General features: G+C 39.6%; 1 protein-coding gene across 1 annotated transcript; it reads right to left on the bottom strand.

Moving 5' to 3' along the window:
* Positions 1–2372: 2372 nt before the first annotated feature.
* On the bottom strand, positions 2373–12632 carry GZMK (granzyme K). Its single transcript, XM_010386485.2, has 5 exons — positions 12472–12632; positions 12050–12197; positions 6319–6469; positions 5273–5542; positions 2373–3174 (listed from the first exon to the last, which is right to left on the bottom strand). Exons 1-5 carry the CDS (start codon positions 12533–12535, stop codon positions 3013–3015), a joined length of 795 nt encoding a protein of 264 aa, XP_010384787.2. The 5' UTR covers positions 12536–12632; the 3' UTR covers positions 2373–3012.
* Between the last annotated feature and the right edge of the window lie 1896 nt (positions 12633–14528).

Here is a 14528-nt window from a genome sequence, read left to right on the forward strand (position 1 = left end):
ATATCATTTTAGAGTGAGTTGAGATTTAATATGTGCAAGAACTAAGAGAGTCAGAAGGTAGGACTAGTTCTGCTACCTGGTTCTAGACTGGTTTAATTGCTTATTTGAATCAATTCTGATGTATTTCATGCATTATATCTGGACTTAGTGCTGTCACTTTCTATTATAACAGGGTGGACATAAAATAAAGCATAAAGCCTTCTTTTGTATCTGTGGGGAAGGCAAATATACTCTGTCCACAACCACAAAGAAGGGAGGAAGTGGAATGATTAGAATGACAACATCAAACCACTTTGCTCTAAAACCTTTGAGCAGTTTTAAAATCCGGATATTTGCTTCAGTTTGACTCTTAACTTCATTTTGAGGCCATAGATAGAATCAAATAGGCTCTCAAAGACAGAAGTTTCCAAATAAAATACTCCATTCTTTTAGGGTATGTTTGGGAGATACTGGTACATTTAACAAAACACGACTTTCCTGAAGGATAAGGAATGCATTTCAATTGCAGTTTCTATCATTAGCTGCTTGTCAAAATAAACTGTTTATCTTCCAATTTCAGAGTTGCCAGGTCTGCCACAGCTGTTGAAAGGACCTTCTCTGACAACCTGATCAGGTTCGACTATTGGATATTAACAGCAGGGAATCTAAAATCAAAACACAGCTCTCAAGTTTTAGTGACAGCTTTTCAGGATAACTCATCAGCTGGAATTATGGGCAACGGCAATAGTCCTTTTGGTTAAAAAGATTTGTAATGATATGTTTCATGGATTTGACATTTGGAGAAAATAGACACAGGATTATTTTTTAATGGTAAGTCCAGAGAATCTACAATTTTTTCCTTTTCTTTTTCTGTTGTAAAATATAGTCTGGGATTTCATAATCAGTATTTTTTAATAAATCAAAATGATACAAGATGAGATATTTAAATAACCTTCTTTTACTATTTTCTCAATAATTTAAAAATTATTATTCTCAATAATTTTGGTTAGATTGCCTTTTTAACCCAGTGCTTCCATTTCTGTAAGTATTCATAGTGCGGGGTAGTGCTGGTTAATGGTTTCTAAGAACCATGACAAAAGATAAGCAAATAAACATACTACCAAAAGCATCTATTTCTATATGCATGTAAGAGAACTTGATGATGTTGCCTGGAAATGAGAACTATTTATCCCCCCAAACTCAAATTAAATATAGAGGCAGAGATTAATCTTTTGGCTTCTGACTGTTGAAGCCATCTCCCACCAATCTCCCACCGTGTTCCTCCACCCAAATTAGAAATTGCTACTTCTCTAATCACTGGATGACCACAGCCCAAGACAGCTGAGATCCTCCAGTGATCTTACTGAATTGCCTTTTGGTCTGAAGCTACCAGTTCACACTGAAAGATTTGTAACAATCCCTTGACATCAATTTTTGTCTTTATTATAAGAAGTTACTAAGGAAGTTCATTATCAGTGGCTTTCAGATTTGCCCATTTATCAGCATCAACTGAGTTGCTTTGAAAAAAGCGCAGATTTTCAGGCTCACCCCAAGGCTATTCAATCTGAACTTCTAGGTAAGAGGTCAAGGGAACCTGTATTACAGATAATCTTAGGTGGTTCTGATACAATTGGTGGGGATATGGGAAACATAGCACAGTGTCCTTCTTCTTCTTTTTTTTTTCTTTCTTTTTTTTTTTTTTGAGACGGAATCTTGCTATATTGTCCAGGCTGGAGTGCAGTGGCACAATCTCAGCTCACTGCAAGCTCTGCCTCCCAGGTTCACGCCATTCTCTTGCCTCATCCTCCCGAGTAGCTGGAACTACAGGCACCCACCACCACACCCGGCTAATTTTTGTATTTTTTAGTAGAGACAGGGTTTCACTGTGTTAGCCAGGATTGTCTTGATCTCCTCACCTCGTGATACGCCCGCCTTGGCCTCCCAAAATGCTAGGATTACAGGTGTGAGCCACCACACCAGGCCGTCACAGTGTCCTTCTTTTGGAAAAGAAGGACCGTGGAAAAAAGTTCTCTCTAGTTTTAGTTCCAGCACCAGGGGTCCTACTTCTGGGTAAACAATTTATTTTTATTTCCTGGACACTGTAATTCACATAATTGATTGTGTTGCTCTTTCTTGCATTGGCCAAAGCATACAGTCAAATGTGAATCCTTCTAGCAAATGTATAGAAAGAAACTTGTGGCACTCTCAGTACCATGTGACTACTCCAGCCTTCATCTTCTCTTTCTTACTCTCATTTCCCCATTGTCCCAATACTTTCATCAATTTGTTTTTAATTCTGCATTTTGTTTTGTTGCAGGCATTTTTGTACATTGCTTTAAGTTCTTTCTAGAACAAAATATGACATATATAAATAAAAAAATACTGTCCAAACATTTGTATAAGCTGCTTGCTTGAATTGGGATATTTATATTTATGATTTATATTTAAAAAATACAAACTCATAGAAGCTTAGAGTAGAATCGGGTTGCCAGAGGATGGGAGTGGTGAGGAAATAGGGAGCTGCTATTCAACTGGTATGAAGTTTCATTTATAGGAGATGAAGCAGTTCTGGAGATCTGCACTGTAAGATCATGCCTATAGTTAACAATAATGTATCACACCCTTAAACATTTGTTGAAAGGGCCTATCTCATGTTTAATGTTATCACAACAATGAAAACAACCCAACAACTCAGGATGATCCAGCAGAAGTCACACCTGGTTGAAGGTGGTACCATTACTGTTTTGTTCAGTGACCTTATAGCCCTTTGGGGAGTGTGGGTGGAATGGGGGTAGATATTACTTCATGTGATAAAAGACAAACAGAGAGTCTTCTAAATTTTATTTAGAATAAAACCAGCATGGTAGAAATACATCAGTGATACAAGAGAAAAAGAACTTGATTCCTTAATAAAATGACTTACAAATATAAAAATGGACCCCATCTTGTGTTCTGCTTTACTTACATCCAACTCTAACCTGTGAGCATATTAGGAAAAAAGAAGCAAGTGCATCCAAGAAAATCATTTGTAACTTAATTTGTATGAGGTGGGGCAAGGTTGCTTTTGATCCAAGTCTGGTATTTCTTGGTTAACAGGGTGTAGATTCCAGGCTTTTTGGCAACACCACATTTATGACCTCCAGAGACTATGGCATGGAAGACACCTTTACAGATCAAGGGGCCCCCTGAATCACCCTGGAAAGAAGAAAAAGGGAAAATATGTGGCGAGAAGCTGTTGGGATTTTTTTTTTTTTAAGCACCAACTGTTAATTGTTCAAAGGAGTATTATCTGGGTCATTGCTTTCTTTATGCCCTGGAGAGTGTCTGACACTGCCTCTTACTCGTTATAGGTTCTCTATATGCCTGTCTCTGTCTAGGACTATGTTTCTGCCTACTTGCTTCTCTGTTTATGTCTCTAACTATGACTATGACTAAGCCTCTGCCTCTGTCTCGGTGTACATGTTTATGTCTCTGTTTTGTCCCTATCTATGTCTACTTTCCTCTGGGAATCAATGACTATTGACTATTTATTAAATAATGGATAAGGTTTTAAATAATCCACTGAAATAAAATAATCTTTTAAAGTTGTATATTTCATTTTGAGAGTAGCAGAAAAGAGCAATGTATTGTAGTAAATGTCTTGATGGCAGGAATTATATGTTCTCTGTTACTTATTTATTTTTTTGCATCCTCACATGGTTGGACATAGTGCTATGTATATGTACCATACTTAGTAAATACTTAGTGAATGAAATGATTTTTGAAGACTCACTCTAACAGCAAAACATGTAACTAAATCCTATCAAGTGAAGGGAAAGAGCTATAGAGGGGATGGCACGGTCTTTTAATGAAGAGCTGGCTTCTTTGAAACCAGCCTTTCTCTTTGCTAATGTTCACATTGCAAACTGCAGTGCCTTGTACTTTGGTCAACCATGATAACAGATGTTTAGGAGGGTGATGGTCTTGGGTACTGCAGATGCAAAAGACATTTGAAGTCATCATATCCTCTCCCCCAATAATACTTAATATAGTATGAAATGAATACTATATTCTAATTTTTTAAAAAATTAGTAATTCATTTGTACTATATATTAGTATAGTTCATATAAACATGAACACCTATTTATTTTCTTTACCATCTCAATAAACAAAAGATTTTGAAAAATATAATGACTCTTGTTCCTTTTTTTCTTTTAAGACAGGATCTCATTTTGTCACACAGGCTGGAATGCAGTGGCAAGATCTCGGCTCACTTCAGCCTCAACCTCCTGGGCTCAGGTGATCCTCCCACCTCAGCTTCCTGAGTAGGTGGGACTACAGGCGTATGCCACCATGCCCGGCTAATTTTTGTATTTTTTGTAGAGACAGGTTTTCACCATGTTGCCCAGGCTGGTCTCGAAATCCTGAGTTCAAGAGATCCACCCATCTTGGCCTCCCAAAGTACTGGGATTACAGGTGTGAGCCACTGTGCCCGGCCTTTTGTTTCTTTTTGTTAGTCAGCAATATGGTCTGAATGTTTGATTCCTCCGAATTCATATGTTGCAATCCTCACTCCCAAGGTGAGGGTATTAGGAGGTGGGGCCTTTGGGAGGTGATTAGGTCATGGAGGTGAAGTCTTCATAAATGAGATTAGTTTCCTTATTAAAGAGGCCTAAGAGAGACCCCTCACCCCATCTACCATGTGAGATTAGAGTGAAAAGAAGCCGTTTATGAACCAGAAAGTAAGCCCTCCCTAGACACCAAATGTGCTGGTGCCTTGATCTTGATCTTGAACAGAATAAAGTTCTGTTATTTATAAGCCACCGAGTTTATGGCATTTTGTGGTGGCAGCCCAAACAGACGAAGACAGTCAGTCAACATTACTTGTGAAACACATACTGTATATTTGAGCTTTTTGCATTTGAGTCTTATGAGACCTCCTTATTGATTAATCTGCAAGGTGGTTCTTAAATAAGTTATCTTCTAATCGCCACTAGTGACTTCAGGGTTGGTAGACTTTCTAAGGAGGATAACACCTCTCATAGGAAGCCTGTAAAAGTTGTCAGATATAGTCTATTATCCTGATTAACAAACATTTACTGGGTGCTTATGAAGCATTGGGGAAGTTTTTACAATCCATTCACATTGGTAGATGAAAAAGAATAGAGAATGCTGTGCAGGAATGGAGAGAAAGTGTTTAGAATTGTGGTTTTGTATTCTCTATGCCCCTCCCTCCTCCTCAGTGTCAGTGAGCAATAGAAGCTTGGCTACTGTACAGAGCTCTGAGATGCCTGTTTAAAAGAGAGATTCTTACCTTACAGGAATCCTTCTGGCCTTTGGCATCTCCTGCACAGACCATGTCTTTGGTGATAAAAGGGTCGTGATTGTAGTAACTTTGGCTGTTGCAAAGTTTTCGACTTACGACAGTAACAGTGACTTCTCGCAGGGTATCAGAAGGTCTTAAGAAATCTGGGTCGGTGGTTCCCCAGCCAGTAACCTCGCATTTGGTTCCAGATCTAAGAGAGGTTTTGGATCTTACGTGGAGCAGCCTGACATGTTTATTGAGTTTTGCGGCTGTTTGAAGCTGACAGATTGAAAAAAGATTGAATTATTTCTTTCCCAGTAGTATTCTGATGCTAGCCTGTGCATTGTATGTGTGGTCTCCATCTTAGGCGGGCGTCCCTGTTCTGAAATCTACTTTGGTGGTGGCCTGCAGCTGTATTTGTGGTTGTTGCTTTTCTGACCATGCTCTCTACTCCCCAAGGAGCTCACTGAGGCTTGGGGAGGGAGCTTATAGAGAGCAGGAATTTTGTCCAGTCTCGAGCAAACTGGCCTTTGCCCTGCATTGGATGGTTTTGTGTGGAGTAACATCCATAGGTCATGACTTTGAGGGCTGGGCTGCTTCCTGCTGGATAGGACCCTTGAGTATGGTCTAGACCAAGTTTGGACTAGACTAAGTGTGGTCTAGACTAAGTTGTAACTCACTGCTGAGCCCCTGAAGTCACTTGGTTGGCTCTATTGTATAAACAACTGCTGTATTTTTTACTTGCTAATGAGAAAAGCATTTGGGAGAAAAGCTTTCAGTGTGGATCCTTGGGCTTTGTAAGATGTTCCCCTCCTACATATGTGAGTATCAGAGTTGCTTTTCCTTGTATAAACGCAGCCCTGATACATTTGTCATAAATTCTTGTTGCTTTCAAGGCAGTATATGGAATAACATGGGCCCTTATAAAATATATCATAATCACCTCAAACATGGGGAGGGTGCTAACAAAATACTTTTGTGTAGGTGATTAACTAATTGAGCCATCCTGTATAAAAATGTTGACAAAATAGAAGGAAGGCAATGCTGCTACCTACCTTAACCAGCATGATATCATTTGATTGAGGATGTGATGTAAATCTTGAGAATGGTATAAATTTTTTAATCTCCAATGTTTGTTTGGAGGCCTCATTCTTTGAGAGAGAGTGTGCGCCTAAAACCACAGTGAGAGGCTGGCCTTTGGTAAACCTAAAAAAAGCAAAGAGAATGAAAGCAGCAGAATGATTCCCAAATCCCCCAGTGGGGAGTGGTGATGGTGGAGAGGGTTATATACATAGAGAAACAAAGGCTATCTCCAAGGTAACCTGCTTAAGATTGGGTGGAGTGACAAAGGTCTTAGTGGACCCCAGCATGAATTGATATTAAGGGCCAAATGACTTGCCTTTAATCCCACCCCAAACCAATTCCCTGGAATTGCAAAAGAATATCAGAACTTGTATCCAACTGGGGAAGGAAAAGGAGTGAAATCCTAATTGACTTAGATCAAGTTTAAAACAAAATTGTGTTCATTTATGTAAAAATAAAGGAAATTATATTTCAGGAGTTTGTAGTTTGAGATTTACACCAACTACCATTAAAAATTTTTTATTGTGGTAAAATATACATAACAAAATTTGCCATTTTAACCATTTTTAAATGTACAGTTTGGTGGTATGAAGGACATGTATATTGTTGTTCATCCACCACTATCATCTCCAGAACCCCAGAACGTTTTTATCTTCCCAACATTAGGTGTTTTAATAATTAAGGTAACCAGGTGCAATGGCTCATGCCTGTAATCCCAGCCACTGGGGAGACTGAGGTGGAAGGATCATTTGAGGCCAGGAGTTTGAGAGCAGCCTGGGCAACATAGTGAGACCCCATCTCTAAAAAAAAATTAAGGGGCACAGTGGTGCATACTGGGCATGGTGGTGCATGCCTATAGTCCCAGCTGTTTGAGAGGCTGAAGCAGGAGGGATTGCCTGAGCCCAGGAGCTGGAGGCTGAAGTATCACAGCCTGGGTGATAGAACAAGGCCCCATCTCTTAAAAACAAACAAACAAACAAACAAACACCACGAAGACCCCCACCCTACACTTGCTCACCCACATGCCTAGACCTAATCTCAGGTCAATGTGGGGAAGTAAGGCCCATTACATGGCAGTCAGATATGTCAATTTGTCCTGTCCCCTCAATTAGAACAAAGATTTGGACAAGAAAGGAAAACTTTCCTCAAGGGAAGAAAATAGTGCTAATTTGAAATGAAGATACTTTAAGGTTAGTAGTCATTCCATCAGGGAGATTTATAGGGTACGAACTGGTGAGTCAGGTGAAGAAATAGATTTGTTTTTTGGCTTTTTTTTAACCTTTTCTTCTTGAGACGGAGTCTTGTTCTGTTACCCAGGCTGGAGTTCAGTGGCGCGATCTCGGCTCACAGCAATCTCTGCCTCCCAGATCAAGCGATTCTCCTGCTTCAGCCTCCCAAGAGGCTGGGACTACAGGTGTGTGCCACCACGCCTGGCTAATTTTTGTAGTTTTAGTAAAGACAGGGTTTCGCCATGTTAGCCAGGATGGTCTTGATCTCCTGACCTCAGGTGATCTACTGGCCTCAGCCTCCCAAAGTGCTGGGATTACAAGTGTGAGTCTCCGTGCTCGGCCAGGTTTGTTTTTTAAATCTCTGGTCATACACAGTTCTAGTACCAGTGTTTCAACAGTGCCACAATTGATCAGATTTACTCTTTATTGGATAAAATTACATTTACAGCAGTGATAAAGTAGAAATAATTTTTAGAGATTTTGGCAGTACCGTAGAGCCATTTGTATACTACAGATATATTCCATTACAGTGTCTGTCTTTATGAAGTCCACCTCAGATCTTTTAATTGTATTTGTTTATGTGTAACTATTTCTTTGGTACTTGAAAAAGCTACCAAAGTAGATTGCAGTAAAAACACACATACTCACGCATACAGGTTAATAAAGATTAATAAAAGTTACAAAGAGCACAGAAACATACAGAAAAAGGAAGACATGATTGTTTCAGATTTGGAAAATGAGCAAATGCCTGTGGTGGAGTGGGTTTGCTTATGGCAGAGCTGTGACCGCCTGGAATGACCATTTTTTGGTTTGTACCAAAAGAGGTTATTTTTATTTATTTTGGGAATTCCAGCTCTATTTGTTGAAAAGTTTGTCTATTGCAAAATCAGGATGGGGTGGAAATTTCTCATAGGATGTGCACTGGATTTCCTAGGATTGATTTGAATTCAAATTCAACATACCCACTAAACCCAAAGCTTTGTAGGAGAAGGGTGACATAAAAATCTTCAGGATGAATGCTCTAACAGAAAGGTGGGCACGTGCCTAAATGACTCACACAAAGAAGGCTGTGAGGTACAAATGAAAGGTATGGAAGGTGGATTTTCACTAAGGGAGGGGTGTTGAAAAAATGTCTGGGTTTTTTCATCTTTTACTAATTTCCTCGGCGAGTTATTGCCTTTGAAATGTTTTGGTTATTTTTGTCTCCACTGGGATGTGTTAAGACCAAAAACAACCCAAGCAGACCATTATTCCTTCTGAACTTTCAATTTCTAGATATCCTTCAACTGTAATCTTTGCTACTGAGGTCAAGTTTTCTGCCCACGGGATACCTGGAATTACTTGAGTTCTAGGATCCCACCTCCTTAGCTAAACTGAAGTCTGAATTCACACAAAGGAGAAGTGATAATACCAGTGTTTTTCAGTTGCACAACACAGTGTTTCCCCAAGTGCAGTCTTCAGACTTGCTTCAGAATCACCTGGAGGTATTGGCTTAAAATGTGGTTTCCTGAGTCCCACCCTGAACTTTCTTGGAAGAGAATCATATACAGAGCAGAACTACAGTGGGGCTTATAGTAGGTCTGCTGAAGACATCTGTAAACATTGTCTCCACTGAGCCTAACAACAACCTTTCTCAGGGTTGGTAAAGCTGACGGGCTGTGTATTCATTACCAGTAAAATATTGTTCTCTGACTGGTCCAAGGTGACACACCTCATACATAGGGGAATCAGGATCCAAATTTGGCTTTTGGTGACTCCCAGTCCAGTGCTCTTTCCTCAATCCCTCTTTGAACCCCGTGCCAATCCCCTTGAAGCCTCTTCTTTTCTCTGCCAGCCTGCCTGGACACTCAGCAGTGTTTCTGCTTAGACCCACCCCTTCAGGTCTGGCAGCAAAGGCAGGGTCCCTATGTCCCTATGTCTTGGAGATTTCTCTTGCCTAAGAGAGAGGGAGAAGAACTTGGCTGTCAGACAGGGAGGTCTTCCCAGTCTTATCTCGTCAACATCAGATTAGTTCCTTGGTTATTACCATGGAAGGCACAGATAATTGTATACTAGTACTCGATAACATCTATTAAGTTCTTTGTGTTCTGTGTTAAGCATTTTACAAAGGTTCCCTCATTTAAACCTCACAACAGCGTGGTGAGATAGGTATTATAACAATCCCCATTTTATAGACGAAGAAATTGAGGTTCAGGTAAGTGAATAAACTTGAGGACCTTTGCCTCCAGGAGGCAAATCCAGGCAGGATTAAAGCTCATTTGGCTTGAATCTAGAGCCTGAACATTGAACCATTTTGTTCCAGGAGGCTTGAGCATTTGAGATGGAGTGAGGCCGTGTGGAAGGGGCTGTGGAAGGTTCCATCTAACACCTTGCTAGGCAGGTTGGGGCAGGGGGAAGTGCTCTGTGAGGGGGGCCTGGGAGAGAATCAGGAGAACAGGGTACAACAGCTGGTGAGAGTTTTGCTTCTGGTAAGTTAAAATGCTGAAAATAAGTTTGTACAGGACATTTTAATCAATTTCCTCTTGTATTTGACATGGCAACTAATAAAGGGGCCAGGACACTGAGGGAGGAGCTGTGTGGATGGCTGGTGAGAAGGGATCACTCCCAGGTTTGACCTTCTTCACAATTTTGCTGAGAGAGAGGCTTGGGGCAAACTATTCCCACAGGATACTGGGGAGTACATTTGTGGGACGCCACCATTGAGCTATTTCGTAAATATTTTGAATTTCATAAAGCTTAATATTTTTCCAACCACCGATCTGCCTACTTTTTACACCCAAGTGTCCTGTAGAGGAAATGTGTTCTACATATTTTGGAGTTCTTTATACCCCAGCCATTTAAAATGATATTTAGCAATAGTTTGTCTTAAGAAAAAAAAAAAAAAAAAACCAACCTCTAAGACCTCTCTCCAGTCTTTTTTTTAAATAATCTCTTTCCCCAGTTTGGGAATCCACTTCTCGTGACTTAAATCCACTTGACAAAATTTAAAATTCAACTTAGTAATATTATTTAACTTCCTATAACACTTTATGGCTAGTGAAGCACTTTTTCATACACCATGTTTCAGATCTAGTCAAAGAAAGAAAGAAAGATCTTTCAACGTATTTCTTTCTTTCCATCCAATGTTTGTTGAACATTTAAAAGTCAAGCTCTTTGCCTGGGGAGGTTATAGACCATTTGAATGTGTATCATGAGCATATTTGAAGATGTGCATATTTTCATTAAATGAACATTTACTGACAGTTCCCCACTCTGTCTCTCTCATCTCGTGGGGGCAAGTGCCCTGGAGAAGAGAGAAGTGATGGGGACGAGAGTGTGATTTCTATGAGGGCAAGAACCCCATGTAAATGAAGTAACCACATTAAATTGGAAATCAGTGGGTTGCTATTTAGAGATAGCAGAAGATCTCCCTGTCTGCAGGCTTCAAAACTCCAGTTTGTGATCAAACAGTTCCATTTAAATGAGGCAATCAGACAAAACCCCCAAAGCATGGAAAAGCAAATCAATTGAGTTGTTCTGTTTAGATATAGACAATGCCTGGAGAGTAAACCGTGAGAGCTAAGAGAGATCTTTAAGTGAAAGAAAAGGAGAAGGCTCCATTTCAGCTTATTAGGCAAGAAACATAAGGAAACATATACACAACCAAAAAACAAAACCAAAACCCCCAAGCAAACAAACAAAACAACAAATACCAAATTAGTTGTCTACTGGTATTTCCTTTTGTGATGGTTGCAGCATCCCAAGAGGGGTTTTGTGCTTTATTAGCTGAAGTAAGAGAATCCTATGCCAAAATGGACTTTGGGAGGTTTTACTCTGTCTTCAGAAAAGCTTTCATTCTAAGTATCCGAGAAAATAAATCTCTCATTATCTTTCTCTTTTAAGAAGTCATCAATAACTCTTTTTTTTTTTTTTTTCACCTAGGGAAGTTGTAAGTGGTGAGTAGCTACTGTTAGGAGTGGCAAAGTAGGCTTCTCATGCGTATAATACTAATGATAATAGCTGCAATTTTTTTGTGCTTACTAAATGTGCCAAGCATGCTAAAATACATAACAGAAACAGATACTATTCTCAAACCCCACAAAGCAGATATGATATTATTATTACCCCTTTGTAAAATGGGGAAGCTCAGAGCACAGAGCAAGCTCTGGTTGTCTGATTTCCTCTTGAGCAGTGGATCTAACAAGGTCAAGAATACTGTTGCTTCAAGTATTACTGTTACTGTGTTCCCTGCATTATACAGAGGACTTGAATTTGTCTAACATCTCGCCTGGGAAAAGCAGCTCAGTTCTCTCTGAAAAGGAAAACCCAGGCCAGAAAGCATGGATGTGGAAGAAGGTAAGTGAACGCCACCAGTTGGGCAGTGACCACAGAAACTAACTGTAGATCAAATTCTCACTCAGGAGAGGTAAGCTTCTCTTGTAGCTATAATAAGTTGCAGAAAAAACACATGCCTGGAAAAGTGTGGCGTACTCACCAATATTGGCAGTGGGCGGCTGTCAGCACCCACTGTGGATCAATCAGAACACCTCCACAAATGTGATGTCTGCCACACTGGATGGAGGCCATAAATGGCCTGGAGTGAGGTGACACTTCTTTCCCTCCAATAATTTCCATATTGAAACCTACAAAAGTAGACCAAAAGATTTCACACAAAAGATCTAAACAGACTGTTTCATGTAATTCTTCCAATAACAGGCACTGTATTATTTTCAAAGCTTAAAGAACAACAATAACCCTACCTAAAAGCTACAATAATTTTACTGATGAAAAATTTGTATAATAGATTACAGTTCAGAAAGATAGGAATGATTGTGAAAATAATTTTCATCTATAATATAACAATATGGTCAGTAGAAATTCATTTAAAGTTTACATGTAGATATAGGAGATACTTACACACAGGAGTCATACAAGCCCCAGCTATTAGGAAAAACAGAGAAAAGGAAGAAAACTTCGTCATTTTAAAGACTTAGATTTAAGAAGCCCAGATGAAATGCTTTGATTGTGTGATGAAGGAAGAAGATTCCGAAGACAGCGTTTTGTTCTTGCAAGTTTTGACTTTCTCACCACAAGTGCTCTAGGGGTAAGATTTTTTTCACACCTAGGTGTAAACGTTATGTATCAGTTTGGGGACTTTCAGGTCTGTGCTTTTAGCACTTTTTTGTTTTGTGTTGTTTTGAGACACAGTCTCCCTCTGTCACCCAGGCTGGAGTGCAGTGGCGCGATCTTGGCTCACTACAGGCTCTGCCTCCGGGGTTCACTCTATTCTCCTGCCTCAGCCTCCCGAGTAGATGGGACTACCTGTGCCCACCACCATGCCCGGCTAATTGCTTTTAGCACTTTTTTGGGAAAGGTATGTGGGCCATAAAGAACTCCTATCTGGAGATACCATCTATAATATCTGTATCAGAGTACTTATGCTATAAATGAAATTTATACTATATATGTACATAATATTTATAAATGAAAAATATCCATGCTGTAAGAATGTAATGAAGTTTCAGACAGAGTTCAAAGATGTCCATTGCTCTCAAGCAATACTTACTATTTTTCCTGGCACAAAATGGTGCCTATCGTATTTCATTCTTCTCTCTTTTTTATTTGGACATAGATATGGTTACTTCATAATGTGGCTTAGCTAAAGCCTCAGCACCATCCAGAGAAAGCCATATGTTTTGCAGCAAACATCCCTACTCAGGTCGTTTTTCTAAGTTTACCCAAATTTGGTTAAATTTTAGTTACATTTTTGTGAGATTTCATAATGTTATTAAAGGTGAGCATTGGCAACTATTTTTGATTCAGAGTCTCTCTTTTACTCATTTTTAATTGAAAATGGCCATATGTTTTTCCAGGGACTTAATAATAATGTCTTTTAAACATAAAGGCGAGTGATGATGAGCATTTTTTCATGTGTCTGTTGGCTGTATGAATATCTTCTTTTGAGAAATGTCTGTTCATATCCTTTCCCCACTTTTTGATGGGGTTGTTTGTTTTTTTCTTGTATATTTGTTTGAGTTCTTTGTAGATTCTGGATATTAGCCCTTTGTCAGATGAGTAGGTGGCAAAAATTTTCTCCCATTCTGTAGGTTGCCTGTTCACTCTGATGGTAGTTTCTTTTGCTGTGCAGAAGCTCTTTAGTTTAATGAGATCCCATTTGTCAATTTTGGCTTTTGCTGCCGTTGCTTTTGGTGTTTTAGACATGAAGTCCTTGCCCATGCCTATGTCCTGAATGGTACTACCTAGATTTTCTTCTAGGGTTTTTATGGTATTAGGTCTAACATTTAAGTCTCAGAGAAATGCAAATCAAAACCACAATGAGATACCATCTCACACCAGTTAGAATGGCAATCATTAAGAAGTCAGGAAACAACAGGTGTTGGAGAGGATGTGGAGAAATAGGAACACTTTTTCACTGTTGGTGGGATTGTAAACTAGTTCAACCATTATGGAAAACAGTATGGCAATTCCTCAAGGATCTAGAACTAGATGTACCATATGACCCAGCCATCCCACTACTGGGTATATACCCAAAGGATTATAAATTATTCTACTACAAAGACACATGCACACGTATGTTTATTGCGGCACTATTCACAATAGCAAAGACTTGGAATCAACCCAAATGTCCATCTGTGACAGACTGGATTAAGAAAATGTGGCACATATACACCATGGAATACTATGCAGCCATAAAAAAGGATGAGTTTGCGTCCTTTGTAGGGACATGGATGCAGCTGGAAACCATCATTCTTAGCAAAACCAAACACCGCATGTTCTCACTCATAGGTGGGAACTGAACAATGAGATCACTTGGACTCGGGAAGGGGAACATCACACACTGGGGCCTATCATGGGGAGGGGGGAGGAGGGAGGGATTGTATTGGGGAGTTATACATGATATAAATGATGAATTGATGGGTGCTGACGAGTTGATGGGTGCAGCACACCAACAT

Source organism: Rhinopithecus roxellana, chromosome 3 (genome assembly GCF_007565055.1).
Source record: "Rhinopithecus roxellana isolate Shanxi Qingling chromosome 3, ASM756505v1, whole genome shotgun sequence".
Classification (NCBI taxonomy): Eukaryota; Metazoa; Chordata; class Mammalia; order Primates; family Cercopithecidae; genus Rhinopithecus; species Rhinopithecus roxellana.

Excerpts from the sequence above, each read along its gene's own strand:
- GZMK (XM_010386485.2), bottom strand. The coding sequence starts at position 12,535 with ATGACGAAGTTTTCTTCCTTTTCTCTGTTTTTCCTAATAGCTGGGGCT. Across the intron at positions 12,198-12,471 it reads GGCTTGTATGACTCCTGTGT|GTTTCAATATGGAAATTATT; the intron begins GTAAGTATCTCC and ends CTACTTTTGTAG. Across the intron at positions 6,470-12,049 it reads GCCGCCCACTGCCAATATTG|GTTTACCAAAGGCCAGCCTC; the intron begins GTGAGTACGCCA and ends TGCTTTTTTTAG.